The following is a 25,023-nucleotide window of genomic DNA, read 5'->3' as shown; positions in this document are numbered from 1 at the left end:
GGAAAGATGTGTGTGAGCAGGGGGGAGGCTGCCTGGACCCCTGCCTGGTCTGGGGGGCTGCTGGGGGTGGGGGGTTGGCCATGGTGTGCTTTGCTTGTGGTGTTGGCAGTGAGAGGGGGTGCAGGGCTGGGGGGCTCTGCTGGGTGTTTCAGCAAAGCATGGCCATGAGTGGCCTTAAATTAACAAAGCCCCCAAAGCTGCTCCTGGGGAGATGCCTTCCATCCCTGGGGCTGTGTGGCCCCACAGCCCACCCAGCCTGGCCAGCACAGCCCTGGCTGAAGCTGGGACAGTGGGGTGGGTGATGCCAGCAGGTCCAAGCTGAGATTTTTGGTCCCCATCCTCGAGCTGGGAGGGGACTGTGCTGCTCAGCTGGCTGGAAGGCAGATGTGGCAGAGGAGGGGGAGTAGCTGTCACCGGGGCCAGCTGGGGAAGATGTATAGCCATGGCGGGGATGGAAAGGGGGTCACAGCCTTTTATTCCCCCCCACCACCACCCTCCAAGCCTCTCGGGAGCAGAGGGCTCTCAGCAGCCGCTGTTCCTGCGCATGAAGGCGTGGCCCCGCACGGAGTGCTGCATCTCGATGAAGGTCAGGTCCCCCACTGTCACCTGGCAGGGACCCAACACCTCGAAACCACACTTCTGGTAGAAGGGCACCAGGAAGTCCTCGCACATGAGGAGGGCGCGGCGGGCGCAGGGCAGGCAGCGCAGGTACTGCAGGTACCGCCACATCAGGATGGAGCCCTTGCCCTGCTGCCGGAACGTGCGGTGCACGGCCAGCACATGGATGTGAACCACCGAGCCCCGGGGCTTGTGCAGGGTCAGGGCCTCCTGCCGGGGCGACAGGGGGTTAGTGGGACCGTTCCTTGTGTCTTGGGATCCCCACCCGATCCGCCCTCCCCCCCCCCCTACCCCAAAAAGGTGAAGGGTCCCTGGTGCCGTTTCCCTTTGCCTCCTCCCTGCAGGGTTTTTAATTTTCAGAGTAGTGTTGTGGGGAATTACTGAGCGGGGTTTGGGTTTTGTGGGGTTTTTTTTTTGTTGGTTTGGTTTGTTTTCTTTTGGCGTTGGGGTTTTTTTTCATATTTGTTTGGGTTTTTTTAACAGCCTCAGTAAAAATATGTCATGAGAAGTCATTTCCCACTGGAGCAGCCCTGTAGCAATTAGTCTTGGGAGAAGATGTCTTAGGGCCCCGCGGAGCTTCTCCTGGTCCCCAGGCTCTGGTGGGGTCTCTCCCAGCACAGGAATGATGGGATCTGGCTCTTACCTGGCTGAGCCTCTCCTGGTCCCAGAGGGAGCCGATGATGAACGCCACGAGCCGCCCTTCCTCAACCCAACCGAGGGAGAGCTCCGGGCACAGGTTCAGAAAGTGTCGGATCTCATCGAGGTGGAGGGGACAGTCCCCAGAGACGGATATAAAGGCTGGAGGAGGAGGAGGGTGAGCAGAGTGAGGGGGACTGAGCACACCCTGACCTAAAACCCCAGCACTGATGTGTGTGTTTTGGGGGGGGGGGGGGAAGTGGGATGTGAGAGGGGGAAGTGGCGTGGGTCCTGCTGCCTGCTGGGTCCAAAGGAGCTCTGACTCCCAATTCTCTCTGACTCCAGGGCTGCAGCAGTAGGTGCTGAGATGAACCCACCCTCCCAGCATCCCCCCCCCCAGCCCTGGAGAGGATGGAGAAATGAGCCAGGTGAGTCTGGGGGAGGGGAGCTGGAATGGAAGGGAGGGAGGAGAGGGCTGGGGGTCCATCTCAAAGTGCCCCTGTGCGACAGGACAGCCCCTTCCTTACCTTCCCGCTCTATCTCGAACACGCTGGTGGCATCCTCGGGGGTGAGGCAGCGAAACTCGCTGGCGGGCAGAGTGTGGCGACGTTGTCCCCCGGGCGAGCTGCGGGGGGACCTCAGGGGCCCAGGCTTGAGGAAAGGCACAGCGCTGAGCACAGACATCCTCCTCGTCCTCCTCCTGCCCCGCTTCCCACCGCTCCCTCTGTCCCGGGCTGGCTCCCAGCCCCCGCAGCCTCACTGCACGCTTGGCTTCAGCCAATCTCCTCCGGTGCTCAGCTGCTGGAAATACCTGTTGGGCACACACAGGATTAAGCTGCTTGTCACCCTTTTCCTATACATATCTCTGTGTGCCCATATATACACACACATACATATATATTATATATATATACATATATAAATGTGTGCATTATGTATATAATATATATTTTATATATTTATGTATATATTTAATAGATATATATTAAATAAATATATATTAATATATATTAAATAAATATATATACATATAGATTCTATATATATATATATATAGATTATATATATACATATAGAATTAAAATACCCACCCACAGTGAGCCCAGGAGTGAACCAGTGCAAGAACCTGGCTCTACCCATGGGCTGCAGCAAACTCCTGGCCCCAAGGACAGAAGTGACAGAAGCCCAGTGACCAGGTGCCAGCAGCCAGGCAGTGGGACAGAGCAGGGACAGGGGCTGAGCATCCTGCCCTACATCTGACACAGCAGAGCCAGGCTGCAGGATGGGCAGGAGAGCCCTGGGGACTGGTTAGTGAGAGGTGGCTGCAGGAGGCTGACAGGCTGCAAAATAAGGGTGGTGGTAAGTAAGCAAGAGGACAGTGCCAGACCACCAGAGGCACACTGCAGTTCCTTGGCATGGACAAGTTAGGCAGCTGGATCTGCCTCCTGGAGACAGCCCAAACTACAGGGTTTTACCCCCTTTCCAGCTTGCTCATCAGGTAAGTGACACAGGTCACCTCCTCTTTGGTTCTTAGGTCAAGTCCAGACTCACAGAGAGCTGGGACAGGTCCGTGGCAGGAGGAGGGGGTGCCTGCAGCCACGAGCCTTGGGCATCCCACCTAGGTGAGGGCTTTACCCCTTCCCCAGGAGCTTTGGGCAGTGTGATCCCACCCCAGGACGTGCCACCTGCCACCCCAGAGCCCTCAGTTTCCCCAGGAGGGTCATTGTCCCCTGAGCTCATCCTGCACAGCCCAGCCAAATCCCTTGACCTGGATCAGAGCCTGTAGCTCCAGCCTGCCTCCTGTGTCATGGGCAAGCAGGCTGAGCTGATGAACCTGGAGAGAGCCACAAACTGAGGGAATAACTTTGCTAAGCACGTGCATCCCACAGGCAGGAATATTGGGAAGAGCTCCCCAAGCCATCCACCCATCTGTCCCTGCTCAGCCCAATATCCAAGCGATTTGCAGCAAAGCCAGTGTGAAGCCAGGTCATTTTTGATTATTGTTTAAGAGGTGCCAGCTTTCCTGGCTAATTATAGGCTTGCCTGCAGCTAATAGGATTTATAGAAACAAAAGCATTAGTGGCACAAACACTGCGTAGGGCAGAACTGGAGCAAGCTGGGAATTTTCCACCCCGAAATGCTGAGGGCTGGACCCTTAAAACACCAGTTTGATCCCATCTGGGATGAGATGGGGAGTCTTTGTGATTTATTTTCAGTGAGGTGCTGGTTTGGCAGTGGCTGTGTCTCTAAGGGGGACTGATCATCATCTCCCACCAGGGAGAGGGGGGGGTTCTTTGGCAAGGGAGCTATTTAGGATCCCCAGTGCTGGTTCCAGTCACCAAGGAGTGACTGAAATGGTGCTGGGAAAGAGTGGTTTGTGCTCCTGGGAACATATGGGTGAAGGAAAGGAATTGTGCAGTGGGGTGCTGGGGGGGTTGTAAAGTTTGTAGAGCTTATTATCAAATCTTCTGGAACTCCTCATCCTGTTAATTGGATTCGGGGCTCATCTACCTGGATAAGTCCCAGAGCAGGCAAGAGGGGATGCTCTGGGCACCTAGAAAATGCAAGAGTGGTTTGATCCTGGCTGGTGCTGAGTGCCTGGGGCAGGTTCTGGGGATGGTACTGGATCAGACCTGGGGATAGCAGGGCAGAGCTTCTGGCTGAGCATGGCCTCAGGCAGAGCTGGTGTTTTGGCTGCTGTGGGAGTTATGGAGCAGGTTTGCTGAGCAATGGCCACTGTTAGCCAGGGCACTGTCCCAGAGCCAGACTTTATCCCAGGTCGTGTGAAGGCTGTAAAGAGCTGACTCCTGGGAAGTCTCTGCAGGGACATCCACAGAGCTGGCTGGGGCTCAAGACCTCCTGTGCAAGTGTCTCAGTTGGCATTAAAGATGGCCAGGAAAGGGGAATCAGCTCCTTCTAGCTGTGTTTTAGAAATTTATTGTGATCCCAAAGAGTAACAGGCTGGAGCTGGAGAAGCTGGTGATGGAGCAAGGCTGCTTCTTGTTTCCCTTGTGGTTTTCTTCCCCTCTGGCACTTTATTCCTGGCAACCCAGGCTATACAGCTGGAGGGCTGATATATTTGTGTTTGTTTTCTGGAAATGAACTTTTTGCTTTGCTCCTCAGCTCCCTGCAGATGCAAAACTCTCTTGGGGGGTGGATAAAGCCAGGCTGCAGAGCAGAGAGGAGCCAGCCACCCTCCCCAGCCCATCCCCAGAGCCCACCCTGGCTCCTGCACAGCCACGGGGGTACCAGCAATGCAAAAACACCTGAAAAGCATCTGACCTGCAGAGGTAAAGGAAACTCACCCCAGAGAACAAGAGCTAGGAGGAAAATCCTTCCTCCTAGGCTCAAGACATCTCCTATGCTCCAACTCAGCATCCTGTGTATTGTTCCAGTTGTTTAAATCCTTGGCTAAATTTTGTGCTGTAGGTCTTTCCTGGACCTGACACATGAATGTGTACGTAGCAGCATACCAAAAGCTCCCTCTGTAATATTTTTTTTTTCCCCACTTGCCTTTTTGCACTAAAGATCAAAGCATCTGCATGGTCCCTGGGGAAGCTGACACATAAATAAACAGGAAAGGCTGCACTATCCCCCTAGAGACATTTTTTTTAATTACATTATGAACGTCTGCCTGGATTTGGAGCTTGGATTTTCAGACAAGTTGGGAGTAAGCAATTATTCAGCCAGGTCTGAGACCAAATATTCTTTGCAAAAGAGCTCAGGTTATTCCCCCAACCTGAACGTGGAGGCTTTCAATGAGAGGAGACCCTGCTACACCCATGTCCTGGAAGGGCAGGGGTGGCACAGGGACAGCCACACTCTTACCTCCCCCAGAGTCACTTCTCAGGCAAACCAAGCTCCAGACACCACCCTCCCTCCCCTGGGGGGCAATTCCCCCCATCCTGGCAAGTCCCAGTGCTCTGGGCCCCACCAGCTGTGCCCGTGGTTGTCAGTACCAGGGTGCAAGGGAAGGGTGGGGGGTGCTTACCAGGTGGACTCTGCTGCCCTGCTGACTCCTGGGGGTGCTCCTGGCAAGGAGAGCAGCACCAAGGGTTTCCTTTCCCTCCCCTCCTCTCAGTCTGCTGCAGCCCCTGCTTATATATTTGTTATTTATAGAGCACGTGATGCCATCCTAAGGAGTTTATAATCCTGATGAAAGACAGGGAGAGGTGAGAGGCTTTAAGGTGACAGGCCAGCAAGAGGATCCCTTCAGGCTTTTATGATTTATTTATTTACTTATTTATTTATTCCCCCCCCCCCCCGGCGTGCCTGTCTGCAGAGGGATAAACCATTGAGCTGATTGCTCTGTTCTGAGTCCCTGCTGTGGGCAAACAGAGCAGAGGAGCTGGGAAAGGAGAGCAATGTCCTGCACCTGATGCAGAGCTCTGTGATGAGGCTGAAGCTCTGCAGAGCTGGAGGAGCTGAGCTTCCCTTTTGTGCCAAGGATGAGGAGGCTGCTGGGCACGCCAGGTGTGATCATCCCTTGGGCTAGAGGGATGGGGCTTTCCTGGGGGAACCAGCTGGTTTTTGCTAAGCTGGGGGTTCAGGGCTAAGGGTTCTGCCCCAAGGAGCTTTCTCTAAAGACCAACACAGCCCCCACACAGTCCATGGTCCCTGGCAGCCATTGCACAAGGAACTGGACATGCAAAGCCTGAGATATTTGTCCCCATCAGGACACATCTAATAAAAGAGGGATTATCCCAGGCATGAGCTCCTGAGAAGGAAGTGACTAGGAAGGTCAGCAAAAGTAAAAATTTTCAAATGTTGACATCCTCATTATGATCAAGAACCAGCTGTAGCCTTGAAAGAAGCCAGGAGGAGAGGGCAGAGCTGGCTTTGCTCCACTGGAGATGATTCCAGGGGAGCTCAAAACTTGCTTTAATTTCCAGCCATGGGCAAAGTGACCTGCAGCTACACCCTTACCTCCCTCTTTTACGTTTTTGTGGGGTTTTTTTTGTTTTGGTTGGTTGTTTTTTTGTTTTGGTTTGGCTTTTTTTGTGGAACCAAAAGAGAAATATGACCCAGCAGCTTCCTGCTCTTCAGAAATTGCATTTCAGAGCACTCCCAGCCATTAAAGCTGGCCCGTGGCTGGAATAGTCAAGCAAGGATGCTGGACGCAGTGGTTTTAACTGGGTCCATCTCTCCTTGCTCCTACACAGCTGCAAAGGGTCGAACTCTCCATTAAATTAGAGCCACAGCAGTGTGCTGAGATTTACATATTTAGCAGCTCTCTCAGCATCTTCAGAGAGCCCGGAGCTGTCACTCTGCCCTGCAGCCAGGCTGCTCTCTCCATGTGGGTGCCTGCTCAGGCAGACAGCAATTATCTCTGGGTAGGATTTGAAGCAAGGGGAGGCAGATGAAGCAGCATTTGTCCCCTGCTCTGCCAGGAACTGGGAATGATGCAACAAACAGGCAGCCCGGGGGCTCCTCAGCTGTGCCATGCTCTGCCTCCATCCCTGCTGCAGTGCCAGGTTATCCTGGTGCTTGGGGGGGATAAAGCTGCTTTTGGTGGCTCTTTGGCCTCAAGAGGCAGAGTGTGGCATCGCAGGGGATGGAGGTGGCAGCAGGGTCCTCCCTTGTGCCAGTCGTGTCATTACTCATCAAATAACCAAGCTGGACACTCTGCTTATATCCCAGTTTTACACTTTCCCCTGGCTTAGCCAAAGGGATTCCTGTACCCACGAAGGTGGCACTTAGCCCCTGGCTAAGAGGGGTGGCAGCAGGGCTCTGCACTTTGGCATCCCCTCAGGGTCCCCCGTGGGCTCTGGTTTCATCCCCACTTCTCTCCTGCCTTTTCACCAGCTGCTGTGGGCTGGCAGCACAGGAGTGAGTGCTCCTGGGTGCTGTAACCTCACAGCAGGACAAGGCTCTTTGGGTACACTCAGTGTTGTCAGTGCTGGCCAGGCTGGCTACCTACTGCTTTCCCTCCCCTCTCCTGCTGTCAAAAGCAGTTAAAAATCAGCAGCAGTTTCTGTGAAGCCAGCAAGCTCCCAGCTCCTGCACTGGGGGCAGCTCCAGAGCCTGGAAGCTGAGGCTCTTTTGGAACAGCAACACAGGGTTCCCATGGATGGGGACCAGACCCCAGCCTCTAAATACACCCTTGAGGGGCTGGTTCTGCTCCATAATGTTAATTTGTATATAAAATGCAAACATACACTTGTGGCTTTCCTCTGGCATATTCCTCCTGCCCTCTCCAGTGCTGCTGGTGCCTCTGCTGGGGGGGCTTGGGGCTGAGACCCCATGTCAGGTGTCACAGGGAGCTGGGGCAGGGCTGCAGGGCTGCTGCTTCCCAGATTATTTGGGATCCCAGCTGTGGAAACAGGCCTTGAATTTCCAGCGTTGGCCAACGTGGGGCTGGAGCAGGCTGTGTGTTACCCCTCTGCGTGGAGAAAGCAGTGCAAAGGGGGCAGTGTCACCCGTGGCTGCCAAAAGCAGGAGGTGGGGGGTGCACCACTTGTTCGTTTATCTGCTCCGTGGTGTGATCAGGATGCAGAGATTCCTGCTCGGCTCTTTGCATGGCAGTGACAAACTCCTGTCCCCCTGGGAGAGCCTGCTGGCATTCCGTGTCCCCAGCATTCAGCTGGCCTCCAAAGCACCCTTTTTTTTTTTTTTTTTTTTTTTTTTAATGCACCAGCCCTTCCGAGCAGCTGGTTGAGGTGGGGCAGGCACCACACCTGCCTCTGGGAAGCAGGGAAATGAGAAAATATCGGCAGGATTGGCCAAGGAGGGGGTGCAGAGCGGAGCAGAGGGATGCTGAGAGCCAGGAGCTCCGGCAGCCACCCCAGACCCTGTCTGCAGGCTCTGGGTTGCCCTGCAGGGCTCCTGCTCCTCCGGACCGGCAAAACCGATGCCGCCGGGACCGGGCCTGAGCGGTGGCGGGAGGCGACAGCCCACGAGGTGGCACCAGAGCCCTGCTCAGCCCGGGCACCAGCGCAGGCATCCCCGGAACCGATCCAGCATCCAGCTGCCCTCGGCTATCCAAGGACCTTGGGACACCCCGGGACATCCCCGAGCACTCTGCAAGTATTTTGGTACCCTGGAGCATCCCTGGTACCCTGGAGCATCCCGGTACCTCACGGACATCCCCAGCATCTTGTGGGCACCCAGGCACCCCACAGGTATCCCTGGAACCCTGCAGGCAACCCAGCAGAAGCTCCTGGACCCCCAGCAGACCCATGGAAGGGTTGTGGCAGTCCAGACCTCAGGCTGTCGTGTCCTGAAAAAGGTTCAAGTCCTCCTTCGGTTGTAGAGGGTGGAAGCAAGCACGACAAAGCCCCAGCTGGGATCACAGTGTGAAAATACACCCAACTCAGCTCCTGCTAACAAGCAAACAGCCCTGACTGCTCCCCATTAAAATCCTCCTGCCGTGAGCCCAGCTGGTTGTATGATGTGATTGTTTATGTGGCTATTTGTGGCTACCTGAAAGCCCAGGGCTGCTCTTCAGCATGCAGTCACTCTGAAGAGGGAAATTTTCCATCCACACATGTGCTGATGCCCATTATGCCTCTCCAAATTTTACCAGCAGCAGGCACGAGGTGTATTCAGGAGATGACAAGAAGCATCACCGTGCTGGATAGAGCTGCACTGAGACCTTGAGAAGAACAGGCTGCCAGCTCCAATGGAGCTCGAGGAGCCCTGCTCCCCCTCCCACAGGCCTGGTCTTCTTCCCACAAAGCCACAATTCTCCCTTGGTTCAAAGGGAGGGAAGCTGCACCTCGTCTCCAGCTCCAGGTAGGCTTGCTGGATGTCCTGGGGAGATGTGCTGCCATGCCCTGCTCCAGGCTGAGGATGGGCAGAGGGTGAAATCCTGGTGCCCAGCAGGAGCTGAGTGCAGCCCTTCTGCTCTCATCCTTGCAGTCTGGCCCCCCAGAAGCCCAGTTAACAGCTGGATAACCACGCGGAACCAAATGGATATTTTTGACCACCTCTCCCCAAGGCTGTGTTGCTGTTTTCCCATCCTTTTAGCTCTCTTCTTTCTTCTCCCTGAGGCTGAGCCAGAGAAACGCTCCAGCATCAACACAGATACCCCTAACCCTACCCCCTCTGATTAAAATGAAGCTGTAACAAGTGATTAAATGCTGACTGTGGAGGGCAGGCTGACCCAGGTGCTGCACCGTAGGAGGCAGGACAGAAATTGTTGGTGTTTTGGTATCACCTGGAGCTCCTGGTGCACACACCAGGACAGCCAAGGGAGAGCCGGAATACCAGCTGGATCCCAGAGCATCCCTCACCCACCCATCACCCGGCTGCCCCAGCAGCTTCCCAAGGGTTTTAGGGCCATTTTTAAGATTGGGGGAATCCTGGCAGACCTGAGGAGAGAGAAGGAGCAGGCAGCCCCTTGTGCCGATCACTTTTCCGAAGAGGAGAACCTCTGGGAGGAGAACTGGCAGCCAGGTGGTTGATGGCACCGAGGCAGAGCAGCCCGGGTGGGTGAGAGGGGGGGTTTTCCCTGCCATAAAACCGATCGGGCTGAGGATTTCAGGCATTTTCCTGGATATTCCAGCCAGTGCTGTCATGCCCTCCAGGGGCGATGAGGAACTGCAGCCTCCCGTGATCGGTACCCGGGGGTGATAAACTGCAGCCCCCCCCGTGACTGTGGAACCTTGGCACATGTCTGGTCCCAGGGGGGGGGGGATGAACACTGCCACCCCCGGGAGTGGGGTCACAGAGACGAACAACTGCAGCCCCCCAGTGCCCGGTACCGGGGGGTGATGTACCCCCACGACCATCAACCCCTGACGCAGCGCAGCCCCCCCGTGACTGACCACACAGGGGTCACCTTGTGCAGCCCCCTCCCCACGGCCCTCCCCCAAATCCCCGTTTTTTTTCCCTATCCCCCAAATCCCCGGGGTTTTACCCCAATCCCTCCTCCCCCTCCTCATCCCCCCCCCCCCCAACCTTTCCCGCGCGGTGGGCGTGTCCTCGCCGTGGCCCCGCCCCTCCCGGCAGCCGTTACTTGCGCGCGCCCCGCCCCGCCCCTGGCCCCGCCTCCCTCCCTCCCCCGGCTCGCGCCGGCGCCCGCGCGCGCTCTCCCGCTCATCCCGGCGCCATGGCGGAGCGATCCGCTGAGGCGGCACCGGCCCCCGCCTCCCCGGTACCGGCACCGACACCAACACCGACACCGGTACCGGCTCCGGCCCCCGCCACCCTGCCCCTGCAGGCACCGCCCGGCGGCTCGCAGCGCCTCCTCTTCTCCCACGACCTGGTGTCGGGTCGTTACCGCGGCTCGGTGAGGTTCGGCCTGGTGCGCCTCATCCACGGAGAGGATTCGGACTCGGAAGAGGAGGACGGCGGAGGAGGAGGCGGTGGTGGCGGCGGTGGTGGAGGAGGAGGAGGACGCGGAACCGGCGGTGGTGCCGCCAGCTCGGGAGGTTCCGAGTCCGGAGGCCCCGGTACCGGTGGGGCGGAGGAGGGCCGCTCCAGCCCGCTGCGGCGGGGCTACGTGCGGGTGCAGTGGTACCCGGAGGGCATCAAGCAGCACGTCAAGGAGACCAAGGTAACCGGGGGGGCTGCCTCTGCCTCTCCCCATGCCCTGACCTCCGGCTGCCGGGCCTTGGAGGACGCCTCCCGGGGCAGGGCCCTGCGGAGCTGCCGGTTCCCTCCTTCCCTCCCTCCCTGCCCGGGCTGGGCTGCGTGTGGAGGCTCCCGGGATGGGGTTTGTTATTGCATCTTGTGCCCTGTTCCACTCCCCCGCCCCGTCCGTGAGCGTGGGGAAGGTGGAACGGTGTCCTCCATGGGTTGAAACCCGTTTCCTTTCCTTTCCTTCATCCCGGCCCTTCGGGAGCCGGGCACGGATGCTGCCGCTGGTGGGGCGCTGGGATTTCATGGCAGAAGGAAAGGCCGAGCCTGTGGAGGTGATCCCAGCCCTCTTCCTCGCTGGGGGTGTGGGCCAGGATCTGCCTGCTTTGGGCAGTGCCGTCATCGCCTGTTTTAGGGGAGTCACCAGCCGAGTAGGGAAGCCTCTACCAGATAAGGATTTCAGTGGTGAGGAACCGTGGTTTGGATCTGCCCTTGTTTACGTGAGCTGGTGAGGCACAGGTAAAATCTGTGACCTGCTCGTTGTATCCCCAGAGCCACAAGGTCTGCGGGCTGGAATATTCCCACTTCCCAAAGTTCTCCCGGCATGGGCTTTTTTGCAGTGACAGACGGAAGGGAGACAAAAGCGAGCGAGGGGGCACTGTAATATAGCACAAAGGGGCCTGTGGGGATGGGCGTTGCACTGAACAAAACAGAATGTCCCTGCAGCCCAGAGGGTCCCAGTGCTCCTCTGGGGTGGCAGCTGAAAGCTGGGAGGCTTCTGGTCTGCCCTCTGCTTTGCTGTTTCAGAAATGGCTCCCTGCACCAGAAGAGAGAGGGGAGGCTGAGGAGAGGAAAGGTGTGTTGCAGTCCTACAGGCATTGGTAGGATTGCCAGTGCTACCAGAAGGAGCTAAATTTAGGTGGTAGTGTCATTAGCCACGTGACCCCTTGGAGATAAGGAAAAGGAAAACAGGTATCCAGAAAAGATATCGTCATGTGGTGTGGGTCTCCCTAAAAAAACCCCAAAAAACCCCACAACCAACAAAAAGAAAGCTTGCTTTCTCTAAAGAGCTGCAATTCAATCACTGCAGCCTTCCAATAAAATCTTCCTGTGCTGTGGCAGCAAAAATTTGTCCCATGTTGAGTGTGGTTTTCAGCATCTAAATAAAGCCACCTCGATTTGGGTGAGTAAACACGGATTTAGGAGCTGTTATTGGGTTCATAAATCCAGAAGTGTTAGCTCTGTCTTCAGTCGCTTGGTAACTGCACCCTTTGCAGTGTTAGAAAAAGCAAGGCTGGGGAGGATCAGAAATCAAAGACAGTTATGTAAATAAACAGTCTGTCTGTCTTTTTTTTGTGGTTCTTCTCATCTGATGGAGGCATCTTTGCCGCTCGGGTAGCAGACCCTGGGGAGAAGTTTCCTGAGTGCTTGAGGAATTTAGGTGTACTTATCACATCGATTTTTCCATTTGAAAAGCTGCCCACTGACAAAATTGAGAGGCATCGTGTACGATCTGTGCTGCAGCCCAGGGTTGCTAAAAACAAACATGACGCCATTGGAATCGTTGTGGGACTCATTTTTGTGGTTATAATCAGGTTTTTTAGCTGTCTGTTGGCCCAGCCCTTTCTGGGTTGCAGTGGTGTGTGAGAACCAGCCAGGTAGGCCTGACATGTTTGTCATTGTCCCTGCTGGGAGGGAGGCAAACCTCTGGCACCCTGTGCTTGTCCTGGGACAGAAGTTTGTTGGCTTTTGGGTGCTGTTTCCTGCTGTCATCTGCAGAGCTTTTGGCTGCAACACAGACTCTCTAATATCTTTGACTGTGAGATGCTTGTTTGACTTCCTTAAAAATGTTCATCTGCCCTGGCCTCAGCCAAGCTATGAGCTAAAGAGAGTGTTTGTTGCACCTTTTGATTAACTTTTATTTCCCTGAGCTTTTAATTCTGCAGTGGGCAGAGTGGGCTCTTGGAGCCAGGACTTTCACTGGCCCCATCCTGTGCCATCCTGTGCCTTTTCTTGTATCTTAGATCCCACTTTGGTGTGGAAGGTTGGCTGCCTCTCCATCTCCTCTCTGTCAGACACTTTAAATATATGAGCCCTGGCACATGTGTTGGTTAGAGCAGGTGTTGTAACTGAGGAAGGGGAGAAATGGAATTGTTGAAAATTTTCAGGATAGTGAAACAGCACCTTCAGCTCCTGGTGCAAAGGTCAACAGCAGTTTTATGTACCCAGTTATAATCTTAGAGCTCTCCTGTCTTCAAACTTTGGGGAGTTAAAATAGAGAGTTCTTTTTTTCAGCTAGGGAATAGGTAGACTGTTGCTGTTGCTTCTAGAAGTTCCATGCTTGCTGTTGCTCTTTCCTGTTGGAAATGCTGCTTAAATTCAAGCATACATTTAATGATATTAATAAGTAATAGAAACATTCTCTTGAAATAGAAGTATCGTTTGGTACAAAGCCACGTTAGCTCCTCCAACCAACTAAATGGTTTATCCAAGTCCATTCCTGCCTTTGATCCCTGTGTCATTAGCAGCATCATGGTAATGATGTGAATAAAAGAGCAGTATTTCTGACCCTCTGGCCCCATATGCTCCTTTCCTGCCTTCCATGACCACTTTCCTCATTTAAAACACTGGGAAATCACTGTTGCTGAGTGTAAGACCCAAGCAGTCCTGGAAGGAGAAAACTTCCCTTTCCAAATATTTTGCCATCTATGTCTTGCCTGATCCAACAGAACTGAAGAACAGTTCCTTTTGTATTGCTAAAACCATTTCTCTTGTCCTTGTGGAACTGTTTGAATGGTAGATGGAGTTTGGAACTCAGGTTGTGAAATTGCTGCAAACTCATGCAGGAGTACTTGAGGCCCAACTGCATTTTAATTTCAGGATTTCTCAGCTGCAGATTAGCATTCCTGCTGCACACTTGAGCTGTCTTTGAGATTTTTACAGAAATGCTTGAAAGTGTCAGATGTTAGGAAGGCTCACAGGGGGCTTTACCATGCTGATGTCCTTCCTCCTCCTGCCTCTCAGCTGCAAACCTCAGAGCTCTCAGTTCACAAAGCCTGTGTGAGGCAGAGAGCCTCTTCTGCAGCTGGGGAAATGGAAAGTGCAGGTGTTGTGTTTCAGCATTTTATCTAAAGGCCTTCAGCTGGCCAGGTCCCCAAGCCCCCTGTGTCTGCTCTGTGTCCAACCCCTGCCCTGGTGTCTTGGTGTGACACTGGGGTGCTGGTTGATGTACATGGAGTGGAGCCCACAGGGAGAGAGTCGAGGTGCAGCTGGGTTTTTTTGGAAGTTTTTAGTAACCTTTTGCTTTGTAAGGTCCAGAATACATCTTGGTTTGTGTGTCTCTCTTACTGTGTTCAGCTTTCCTTTAGAAGTGGGTTGGAACTCTCAGGCTCCTCAGACACAATCCAGTGGCTGATCAGCTCATTAGTTGGAAATTATCACCACAAGTCTCTATGAATTTAATTCTGGTTCATCCCACACAGCCCTTCTGTTCCTTCCCACCCTTCACTGCTATAATTTCTTGACCTCAGATAATGAGTTGTGAATATAAGGTTGCAGGAGAACTTTCTGAAGATGATATATTCAGATCATTTCAACTTTTTAATGAATATTTGATTTGTTGTCTGACTTCTGCCACATAGTTACTGCTGTGACCAAAACTTCTAAGCTGCAGTCTTGTGCTTATACTGTAGGAGAAGTAAATATTTCCTTTTCCTGAAGGTCTGTGTGTCCCTCAGTGCTGGGATCCCAGCCCACCAGCACGTACTCTTCAGATGTTAATCCTAGCCAGTGACTCTCTGGAACCTATTTGCAATTGAGGGATGTGCAGAGTGCCTTAAAAATCTTCCATCTTCAAACCTGGCGTGGGGTTTGCTGCTGGAAGTGTGATGAGGGAGTGTGGGTACAAAGAGCAGGTGAAGAGGCACAGAGGGAGATGCAGGGAGAGATTCAGGAGCCATGAGGAAATACTGGCCACAAGACAGAACTCCAGTTTTGTCCAGCACACAAGTTCAATGCCCATAAACTTAATACTAGGTTTTATGGCATGAGGAAGCTGTATCTAACCTTCCTCTTGCATCTGACATCTCAGCCTCCCAGGGGGGTTCTGTGAAACCACCTGATGTTTGTAGCCATTAGATACAGGAGAAGACAAAAGGCTTACTGGAATTTTTGCAGTTCTCTGTAAAATAGAACCACTTTACTGGGTGAGCTTTTCATCCTCTGAGTACGTGTTGCAAGGTTATATACCCTTGAGTCAATTCCTCATTTTGCCTCAATTTGTTTGGCTCCTGCAATGTAGACTTGGGGATCATCATTAATATTTTACTGCAAAAGTGGAATCCTGCACAACTCATGGTATGGAAATCTCAGGAGTCCTAAACAGTGCACACTTTTACTGGGTGGAGAATTGTTTTGTTTACAGCATGCAGAGTGAATTGATAATTCAGGAGTTGCAAGTGGCCACCTGGGCTAAGCAGTTAATTATAACTATTCCAAATCTAGACAGGAGTGTTATTTTTAAAATGGATGAAGCCTTTCCTCAAGCAAGCAGGTTTTGTGACTCACTCTCTCCCAAGGTGCACTCACTTTCTGGTATAGCTGGTATAGCTTTTTAAATAAAAAGCTACACTAGCAATGCTCTTAGGACTAGTAAACAAACTAATGTGCACTAAAAGGTTTAGGAGGAATCAATCAAAGCCTGTGACAGGCTTTGAAATACCTGTGTGAGCATGAGGCATTTTGCTGCAGCTTTCTCATCCAAGTTCTTCCTTAGCTGATGTGATGCAGCTCCAGTGCAGGCTTCTGCAAAGAATTGGCTTCAAGGGATTTTTGTAACACTGCTTTTTGGGCTGAAGATTTTTTCATTGAAGTCAGATGGCAGAAGCTCTGGGTGCTTTCTGGGGCATGGTCTTGCTTGCTTATGGCAGCTGTCCTCAGCTTCTCTCTTCAGAGGAATGAGGTTATTTTTAATGTTCAGCATCACTGTTGGTGCTGGGAAATAATTGGTGTTTGCAAAGCTAAAAGCCTCCCCTTGTTTGACTGTTTAATTACTCGGGGGGGGGTTTCAAAGGCTCAGAAGGTGATGCCACCTTCCTAATGGTACTTAGGAAAAACCTGTCTCATTGTTTCCACTCTGCTGTTAGCTCCCACCAGGTGCTGGGTTTTTGCTCAAATGGATCATTGTAAGCACAGGACTTGATACTTTTCAGCTGAAATCTTTGCACTTGCTTTTGAGGTTGGCAGTCCTGAGTTTCCTGGAAGTGAGATGTGAGATGATGGCTTGAGTTTCTTTTTATATTGTGCTCTGGAGCATTTGACCTGGAAATCAGGTCAGGCTCTACCTGGTGTGTCCCACTCCTGAGTTCTTCAGACCTGTGACAAGTTAGGAGAATGCTCACTCCATCTTGTGGAACAAAAAACTTTAAAAAAATCAAACCATAGGGAGACTCCATGGTAATGCTTGGGCTTTTTTCTATTTGCTGTTGGCTGTTAAGCTGCTAAATAGATGTGTAAATGTTTGTGGCTGACACTAAAATACTCTGCTAACTCTTAACTTGAATTTTCAAAGTTACCAAACTTCAGCAGAAGTAATTTTCTCTTCGGGGCAGAGTTCTGGAACTGGATTGGAGGTTTAAGTTTGACAGATATTGGTAAGGATTTTTTCTTTCTGAATGCTGAGTGTTTCTGTGAAGGGAACAGGAGTCTCACATGGCAGGTGGAGGGATAATGATTGTAAGGACTGATTAGAAGCATCAAATACTATGAAAAGCATTGTGGTTTTGGCAGCAGAGGTGGTGGGGATTCCTGGTAACTGTAATAGCTGCATTGCTTTCAGATGTGCCTGAGTTTCAAGCTGAGAGATGTCCTTGGAGTTTTGTTGCTTTTTCAGGCTGTGCTGAGTGCTGTGCATGGAGGATGCTGTGGTGCCATCCCAGCCTGGATTCCTGCATCTGGGTGTGGTGGGGGCTCAGCTCTCACTCTACATTTCAGGATTATTCTGACCTTCCTCATGCATCTGTCTGTTGTGTATGGAGTCAGTGTCTGCTCTGCTCTCTGCCCCAGCCTTTGGGGAGTGCTTGGGCCAGCTGGAAACTGGGAAGGTTCCCTGAGCTGAAATCTTCAGGGTGTTTCCATCTTCAGATGGAAACAAACATATTGATGGTGGATAACTTGATAACTGGGTATTTGATATGTGCTTGTGCAGGAAGAGTAAGGGGGAAGGACAGATGATACTACCTGTGTCTTCTGCCCTTTACTGTGTAGAGTTTGAAGCAGTTTGATGGAGACAGAGAGATTAAATAAGCACCTGAAGTTGGAATTCCTTCCTCTTAGGGAATATAACATAGAGGCCAAGGGCAAAAACGTGGTCTGAGAGTGGTCAGATTTTAAGATTAAGAAATCTGTTCTTCTGCAGACTAGACTGGGCTTCTCGGGGTGTGTTTTTAAATAAATTCAACTTTATGCTTCATTCAGCCTCTCCCTTTGTCAGGTGGATGTTGCTCTTTGACTCTGGAAGGGGTTGCAGTGCAGTGCAGCTTGTAAGGGAGATTTAAGCCAAAAAGCACTGATGCCTGTGCTGTGAGTGTAGAGCATGTACCATGTATCTAATAACCTGCTGGTCTAAATTTCAATAAATGAATAGTTAAGATGGTGGTGTCTGGAGCAGTATCTCAGTGTGACACTGCAGTTTTGGATTTGTTTTGGTTTGGACTTGCTTGCTCCATAGCTTCTGGCATGGGCTAGAAGGTTCCTTGGAGAGGGAGCAGGTGGAAGCCAAGATGTAAAATCTTTTTTGTGCACATATGCTGAGATCTTGAAAGTGGGACACATCAAGCTACATCTTAAATAATTTCCATGGTTTTTTCAAGGGGTAGCTTCCTGCTGGAGAGATATGTTGGATGCTCTGGGTAGGTAGTTGGGTTTCTTTGTGGTTGCTGCATTTTTTCCCTGCTTTTGCTGTTGTCTTTAAAATCATGACCTCTGTTTTCCTTCCTCAGCAGCTGGTGCTGTAGTTCTTTGTGAAAAGAATGAGCAGTTTTGTGAAGGCTGGTGGTAGGAGGTGAGACCAAGGACTTGCAGGAAAGCAGGAGAGGAGAGGAGCACTCTGTATCTTACTGTAGCTTCCAGGCCAGGAAAAAAAAAAAATTAATTCACAGGAGCAAATTTGAAACGAGGAAACCCTGCTCAGCTTGCATTTGCAGTGGTATCACTTCACAGCCTCTGGTTACAGTCTCTTGAGCTACAGAGAAAGTAGGTATTTGTGCCCTTGGTCCATTAAGCAGCATTCATTTTGTACCATAAAGCTGCAGCACTGGTACCATGTGGTTCTGAATTGAGCACACATCAGCTGCAGCCTGGGTGGTTTGTCCTCACCACTGCCTCCAAAGCTTTGCACTCTCTTGCTTGGGAGGGAGGGGTTTGGAGGCTGTCAAGTGAAGAGGGTTATTTAGTCCCCAGCTGAAATGGTGAGGAGCTTAAGGCTTTTAATTGTGTTTCTTAGCCCAGAGCAGGGAGTTCCTGCTGAAGTGGCTGGGTGCAGTTTCCATTAGTGGATGCTGAGCCTTCTGCCCAGTGCAATGCACTGATACTGGGAGAGCTGGAATTAGTTCCATCGTGGCTAACTTTTTTTATTTTTTTTCATTTTTTTACCTACTTCTGAAAGGGTAGAACTTTTTCGAGAAGAATTTGCTTACAAATCCTTTTTGCTTTAAGAACCTGTGCTGCTTCTCTGTCAATAAGGATACTCAGCAAGTAAGGAGCACTTTTCATCTTCAAAGTTTTCTGGGCTCTGGTGTTGGAAAGGTGACAAAAACTTCCCCCTCAGGTGGCTCTGGGTAAGACAGCTGACATCAGTGCTGCCAGGCCCTGGTGGTGTTTTTGGCTCAGTGTCTTCTCTGATCTTTTCTGATCAGGGCTAGAGAGCACTGAGTGGCTGGATGGTGGGAAAACATTTGATGTTCCTCTGTGCAGTTACAGCTAGAGACTTAGGTGCAAGCAAATTGTTCTCACCCCACACCATAATACCTTGGCTGTTTGGCACATGTGTAAAATTAGATGCTTGGCAACAAGATGACATATTGGATTGCTGTAACTTGAATTTCATTTGCTTTTGCATGAGTAACTAAACTAAGTAACAGAATCTTTTAAAGTTAGTTTAGCTATAAATCTCCTCAGCTCTGAGTTCTGCAGGGCTGGGTTGGAAAGAAATGTGAAGAGCATAGAATGTGGGCTGTTAACTTGTTTCTTGGTGGTGTTCCTGAAATCAAGTGGGAGTTTCAGGCCTCTTGGCTCAAGATATGTAATACTAAATAACTGGTCCTAGATCTCAGTGCTCAGATTGTTGGCAGCAGCTGTGCTGAAACACAATCAGAGCTTGAGTAGCTCTCTGATCACCAAGGAGCCTTTGTATTTTCCTTCATCCAGTGTTACTGCCCATGGCATGGGGCTGTGCTGCCCTTCCTGCTGCTCCCACCTCTGCTTTTCACTATTGGACGTGAGTGTACATGGAGCACCACTTAATATTTTTGTTCAGAGTTGATCATCACATTTCCACCAAGGCCATATTTGTCCTTTGGCTTTGCCCTTCTGTCTGATTTTGAAGATAAAAGTTTTTTTTTTTTCTTTTGGAAGGTAGGTTAAGTGTCTAATCCAAGGGAATAATACTCATGACTATTATAAGAAGTATTCATCCTTCTGTTCAGCATCTGAGTCCAAGTCCCTTGAAACAGCATTAGTCTTGAGACAAAAAATAGCCACATTTTCTAAATGTAGAGTTACTGTGCAGTTGTGTAACAGGCTGGAAATGGTAATGAACTGACTTTTCATATTTATTGTTTTATCCTTAACACATACGACTTCTGTCAGGAGCTTTTTCTCTGTCCTTGTGGCTCTGGTGATAAAAATTGTTCTGGTTTCCATGCTGAAGTTCAGTCAGTGAACTCTCTGTGAGCTTTAGCAGGCAGTAGGGGAAGGAGGAATCCCTGTCCTTCCTGGAAAACTTCTGAGTTTTGTGGTTTTTTTTTTTTTTTCAAGGTCTGTTGATATGGATGATCCTGTTGCTTCCTATAAGAGGTTGGCTGGTCAACATTTTGGGTGTATTCCAGAGAGCCTGGGAAGCTCTTCTTAAGGAAGTGCAGCTGTATATAATGTTTCCTTGGAATGTATTTAATGCAGCTTGGGACTGAGGAACACAGACCTGAAATATCCTGATTGTGGAATCTTTCTGAACTGGAGCAAACTTCACAGGGTGAAGCAGGCTACATCCTGGATGAAGCAAGCTTCTTCCTACACTGCCCATCTTGTAAAATAAAAAAAGTGAGAACCTTGCAGAATTACACTGCAGAGAAAGTGACACAGCACAGGAAATTCCAGGCTTCATAGGTTGGGAAGGAACTTCAGGATATTTTGTTTAGAATATATTAATTGGTGGTTTCATTATCCTGATGTGTCAGCTGTCAATATTTTGAGATCTCATTTTATATAAAAAAACCCAGACAATAAGAGTCAAAGTGCATAATTGGCTCAGTAACTGCCTTTTCACCCAAAACATCTGATCTGGGTAGCTGAATTGGCTTTTTTGCCCTTGTGCCTCTCAAACTAGAAACTTCTTCTTTTTAGCTTTGTGTGGTGGTGGGGATTGTGCTGGTAGATGACAGAAATCTCATTTGGTTCACAAATCTGCCTGGTAATGATAAAGCAGAGTACTAAGTAAAGGGTGACTTTACTATAAAAAAAAAAAAAGTGTGCTGGGCAGGAGCTCCATGTGGTTACACCAGCACTTGTGAGAGCATCCCAAGCCAGTCCCCTGCTCTCACTACAGCAGCAGCAGCAGCCTGCTCGTGGAACCATCAGGAAAGCTCTGGCTTAAGGAGTTTACTCTTTGCTTTGATTTCTTGACTTAGGAACCTGTCCCAGTCTTGATGAGAAAATCTGTAATTTTTAGCATAAACGTATTAGCAGTTTGCACCCATCTCATCTTGTAAAAAGCAAACCTAGCTCCTAAATAGCTTTTTTTCTTTCTATATGTGCTGCTATGGGGTGAAGCACCATCATTTTCTCCCATTTCACCCTCAGACCATGTATCACTCACTCCCTTGCCAGGTAGGTTCTTCCCCTGCTCATCCTGCAGCTCTTGACTGCACCTACTCCAGCTCACACCATGCTTTCTTCATCAGAATTGTCTCTGCTCCCCTGGTCAGCCTTGAGTACCTTGTTGAATGATATTAATGTTTCTTTCCTGAGATTGCTTTTATCTGAGCTCAAGTGTTAGATGAAAACTTAACACTCCCATGTCAAGCACTCTTTGTATTTCACAGGAGTGCTATGTGATCTTCTCTCATTTCTTGTTGTGTTGGGGATTGTAGAGAAAGATTAATAATTAACAGGAAATAAATGTCATAAATACAGTAATTGATGTGGGCACTAAATCTTTAATTGGAGGAGTCTGGTTTTTTGGGTTTTTTTTTTCCACTGTTGGCACTTGGAACTTTGGAAGAAATCCAGGTGAAGTTCCTGGCTTTCTCTTAATTGTGCTATTTTATTTTTTTTTCTATTCTTAGTAGCATAATTTAGGACTGGATTGCCATCCATAGACACTGGATACCATTTGGAATCTACATGCTTTTGCACAATGGCTAAAATAATTGTGAGTTTAATTGTTTCTTATGTCAGTGCAGTGCATGTGGCCTGAGTGTGTGTTGCAGTAACTCTGGGTATCTCCTGTTTATCTGCAGTCAGGTCCAAACACACACTGTGTATTGACACCCAGTGTCCTTTCTCACAGTGATGCTTTGCCTGCTTTTGTTTCTGCCCCACTCAGCTGCTTTCCCTTCAGATTAGGGCAGGCTTTCTGATAAGGGTGTGTACAGCCCTGCAACCCAGGCAGATTTGTAGAGAAAATACTCTTATCTGAGAACTCCCATGGCTGGCATACTTGTTACAAAGTGATTGCTCCCTGCAGAAGTTTGGGGTTTTCTCCTTCAGTGGTTGTGGGGATGGTTGGAAAGTGATGGTGAGTGCTGTGTGTTGGGTGTGACAGCCTCCATTTGACTTTCTTGGCCATACCCAGGGGGTCAAATCACCCATCCTACTGCTGAGAGGTGCTGTTGTTTGTACTTTACTGCCCATGGTGACTGACACAGACCTTAACTTTCTCTTGAGATAACTTAATTAATCTCTTCTGAGCTGGCATTGAGGAGTGTTTGCTGTCAGGAGAGCAGGGATGAGAAATGGCTGGTTTGAAAAGATCAGCTTTTAAAGGGAGTGTTTGTAGGGCAGATTCCTGCACCTCCTATCTGCTGCTTTAAATTTTAGTGTCTTGCTCTTCTGCTGCTAAGGGTGAGCATGTGGAGGGGGCAACAAACTCAGGGTGCAGAGCTTGCTTTCCAGAGCTTGGATCTTTTCAACTACTAAGTACTGCTTGGGTTAGCAGGCTGTTTTCTAGAAACATTTAGGAGCAGTCTTAAAAGCCTGCTGTGTGGCTCCTGTTTTTATCTCCTTGGTGCTAAAAGAATCATGTTGATGTGATGATGACAGCAATTCCTCCACCCCAGGAGCTGGAGAGTCCATGATACTTGTTCTGGAAAGCAGCCTAAGAAATCTTTGTGAAATGCTGTTTGTTCTGCTTGGTGCTGCTAACTCACCTCCAGTTCAGTTTGGATTGCTTGCCTCTGGTCTACAGTGCTGGCAATGCTTGAATGAAGGCTTAAAACAAAAGATCAAGGATTTTAGACACAGAATGACATTCACAGCATCATTGCCCAACTTGTATGTGCTCCTGAGCACCAAATTCTTGGGTATTTGCTAGCTTAGCTCTTAGCTCAGCTGGTTCCTGCTGTGCTTTAGAGGCATCAGGTGAGTTGCTGCTGCTGTAGTCAGAAGTTTGTTGTGGTATCAGATCTTTTTTCATAGTTCTTTTTCATTTTTATACTTTTTGGCTGCTTCACAGGCCCTTGAGTGTCCATGCCCTTTTCTCCTCACTCATGTTGTTTATCTTTGCTCTTTTCATTTTCCTCTGGAAGTTAAGTTCCTCGGGGCAGTAGCAGGTTTGTTGCTCCTGACAGCAGTCCCTACTCTGCTGTGGCTGGTGGCAGAGCTGTCTGATGCTTTGTGCCCCTGGCTGGCAGGGCATCCATCCATTTGCCCTCTTATTTTTCCAGTTTCATCATAAAAAAAATCCCTGGATGTTCTCCAAATGGTTACCTGGCTATGACCTACTGGCCTGGGAGTGTTTGCTCTGAACTGAGGAGTGATGTTGAGCTGGGATTTCAGGTTTTCCTGCTAATGAATGCCAGTGGTATGGGAATTAAAAGGGCAAATTTTCCACTAAATCACTTTAGGATATTCACAATGAAGCAGTTAGGATTACCTGGGTTCTGAAGAAGGGTAAGACAAAGGATGTTTATTGTATTCCCATGAGGAAGTGAGGCTCTGGTAGGAATGTTGCAAGGTTGGTACCTGCTATGTACATGACTAACACTGCTTAGCCTCACCCAGACATTGCCTTGGAGTTTCTTGTGCTTTCAGGAAGAGGCAGCACCTGTCACATTCAGCCATGCTGTGATTTAGCAAAGTGGCAAATCTCCATTAGAGACCAGGAAGAGGAAGAGCTTTTAATCAGAAATGACAACATGCAGTCTGTGATACTCAGCCAGGCCTCAAGTGATGGGTGAAATTACCCTTCCCGACACCCACCTTGCTATAAATAGCAATTTTAACTGGGGGTGGGTGCTACTGAAATGGCACTTGGGTGAAATCTGAGTGATGTGTTGAATACATCTCTCTGAGCAGAGAGAGGCATTGTTTTGCTTCATTGGATGTACCAAAAGCTGCACATCTCTGCCAAGAGATGTTGTAATGGTGAGGTAGCTATTTATCAGAGCTTCTCTTTGGAGTGTTTTGAAACTAATTTTCTTGACTCATCTTGGTGCTCATTCACAAAAGCTGCTGCTGCTGTTAAAATGTTATAGATAGATATGCTTTTTTTTTTTTTTTTCTAATCCCACCCCACTCCCCTGCTGTGTGTGATTTTTAAATTTTCTTTTCCAGGAAAGTCTACACCTTCTCAGTTCCCTACTTTTGTGCACACCACAAGGCTGTTGGTTGTTTGGGTTGTTTTTTTCTCCCTTTTTTATGAAAAGAAGCATTGTCAAGTGCCCAGACAGTTGGTAACATCTAGCAATATGCTTTCTGGTGCAGTGTTTCAAGTGTCTTGACAATTCTCCTTTTACAAAGAGAATTTTGTCCTCTGAAGGAGTAAGCTATGGTGACTTCCACGTGCCATAGCTGCAATATTGCTGTGGGACTGGCTCTGATGACCTTTTCTGCAATAGGAGGTTTTTCTCGATCCTGAAGTGTTGCTTGAACTCATGGAAGGGTCTGTGATTGGTGCAAATTGCATTTGTCACCATCACTTTCCCCTTTTGGGATGATGAGTTATTGGTAGCTTATTCCTGAGAGCAGCAGCTTTTCAATTCCACTGGCATCTTTTTTTTTTTTTTTTTTTTTTAAAGCCACTGTATCAGACCCATCTTTGCTAGATGAAATAGAGGTGAAACTTCTGAATTATGGGCTTTGACTTTTAAGCCAACTTCTGGTGTTTGGGCCATTCCTGTTCAATAGGTGCACAGCACTTCAGGGCTCTAACACTGAGGTGCTCAGAGGCTTCAGGTGGCTAAGTGGGGAGCTGGGCTGGGGAATGCCTTTTTCCAGTAAATATTGTTGCTTTATTAAGCAAGCTGGTCAAGTACTGGTAAAAGTCTCTTAACACCCAAAGGTGTTAAGAAGTCATCTCTGCATTGTCCTGCTTGTGACTGTCAAGGAGGCTTAGTGCTGACACCTGGGGGTGATGGAATTGCAGTGACAACATAATCCTGCAAAGGTTCTGGATGGAACTATGGCAGAAGGCTCAAGCAGGGATGGGTGGATGTTTGTGTCCCACACCACTGTTTAAATGATCTTTAATAATTCCTGGGTTTGTGTTAGCATCTCTGCTTCACTTGGTGACCAAACAGAAAGCTAGGAAGAACTCTGAATTAGAGGCTGATCCAACATGTATGCTTTCTCTGTGGAGGATGCAAGTGTGGTAAGAATCTTGTTGGAGGCTCTCTCCTGAGGGGTGATATAAGGGTGGCAAGAGGAGTTTCCTTAAAATCATTTCACCAGAAATGTGGGGTTTGCTTCTTAGGCTAAAAATGCAGGTTTCTCCCAGGGGAACTGCATGTCTGCTATTCAGTTAAATTTACTAAT

At 49.7% G+C, this 25,023-nt stretch overlaps 2 protein-coding genes across 3 annotated transcripts in view; one reads left to right on the top strand and one right to left on the bottom strand.

Moving 5' to 3' along the window:
• Window positions 1-137: 137 nt before the first annotated feature.
• AANAT (aralkylamine N-acetyltransferase) lies at window positions 138-5,462 on the bottom strand. The gene is made up of 4 exons (XM_071763945.1): window positions 5,246-5,462; window positions 1,782-2,065; window positions 1,262-1,416; window positions 138-828 (listed from the first exon to the last, which is right to left on the bottom strand). Exons 2-4 carry the CDS (start codon window positions 1,936-1,938, stop codon window positions 523-525), a joined length of 618 nt encoding a protein of 205 aa, XP_071620046.1. The 5' UTR covers window positions 1,939-2,065; window positions 5,246-5,462; the 3' UTR covers window positions 138-522.
• A 4,783-nt stretch (window positions 5,463-10,245) lies between these two features.
• The window catches only part of UBE2O (ubiquitin conjugating enzyme E2 O), a 61,157-nt gene continuing 46,379 nt past the window's right edge, over window positions 10,246-25,023 (top strand). The window contains exon 1 of one of the 2 annotated variants that reach the window (XM_071763994.1): window positions 10,246-10,753. In XM_071763994.1, coding sequence (XP_071620095.1) covers window positions 10,307-10,753 — 447 coding nt within the window. In that variant the 5' untranslated portion in view covers window positions 10,246-10,306. Of the gene's footprint in view, window positions 10,754-24,654; window positions 24,860-25,023 lie in introns of those variants that run through there. The other variant, XM_071763995.1, reaches the window with a different exon arrangement.

This window comes from Heliangelus exortis, chromosome 20 (assembly GCF_036169615.1).
Source record: "Heliangelus exortis chromosome 20, bHelExo1.hap1, whole genome shotgun sequence".
Taxonomy (NCBI): domain Eukaryota; kingdom Metazoa; phylum Chordata; class Aves; order Apodiformes; family Trochilidae; genus Heliangelus; species Heliangelus exortis.
The sequence above is the reverse complement of the archived record's forward strand: the minus strand, read 5'-3'. Positions and strand labels throughout refer to the sequence as shown.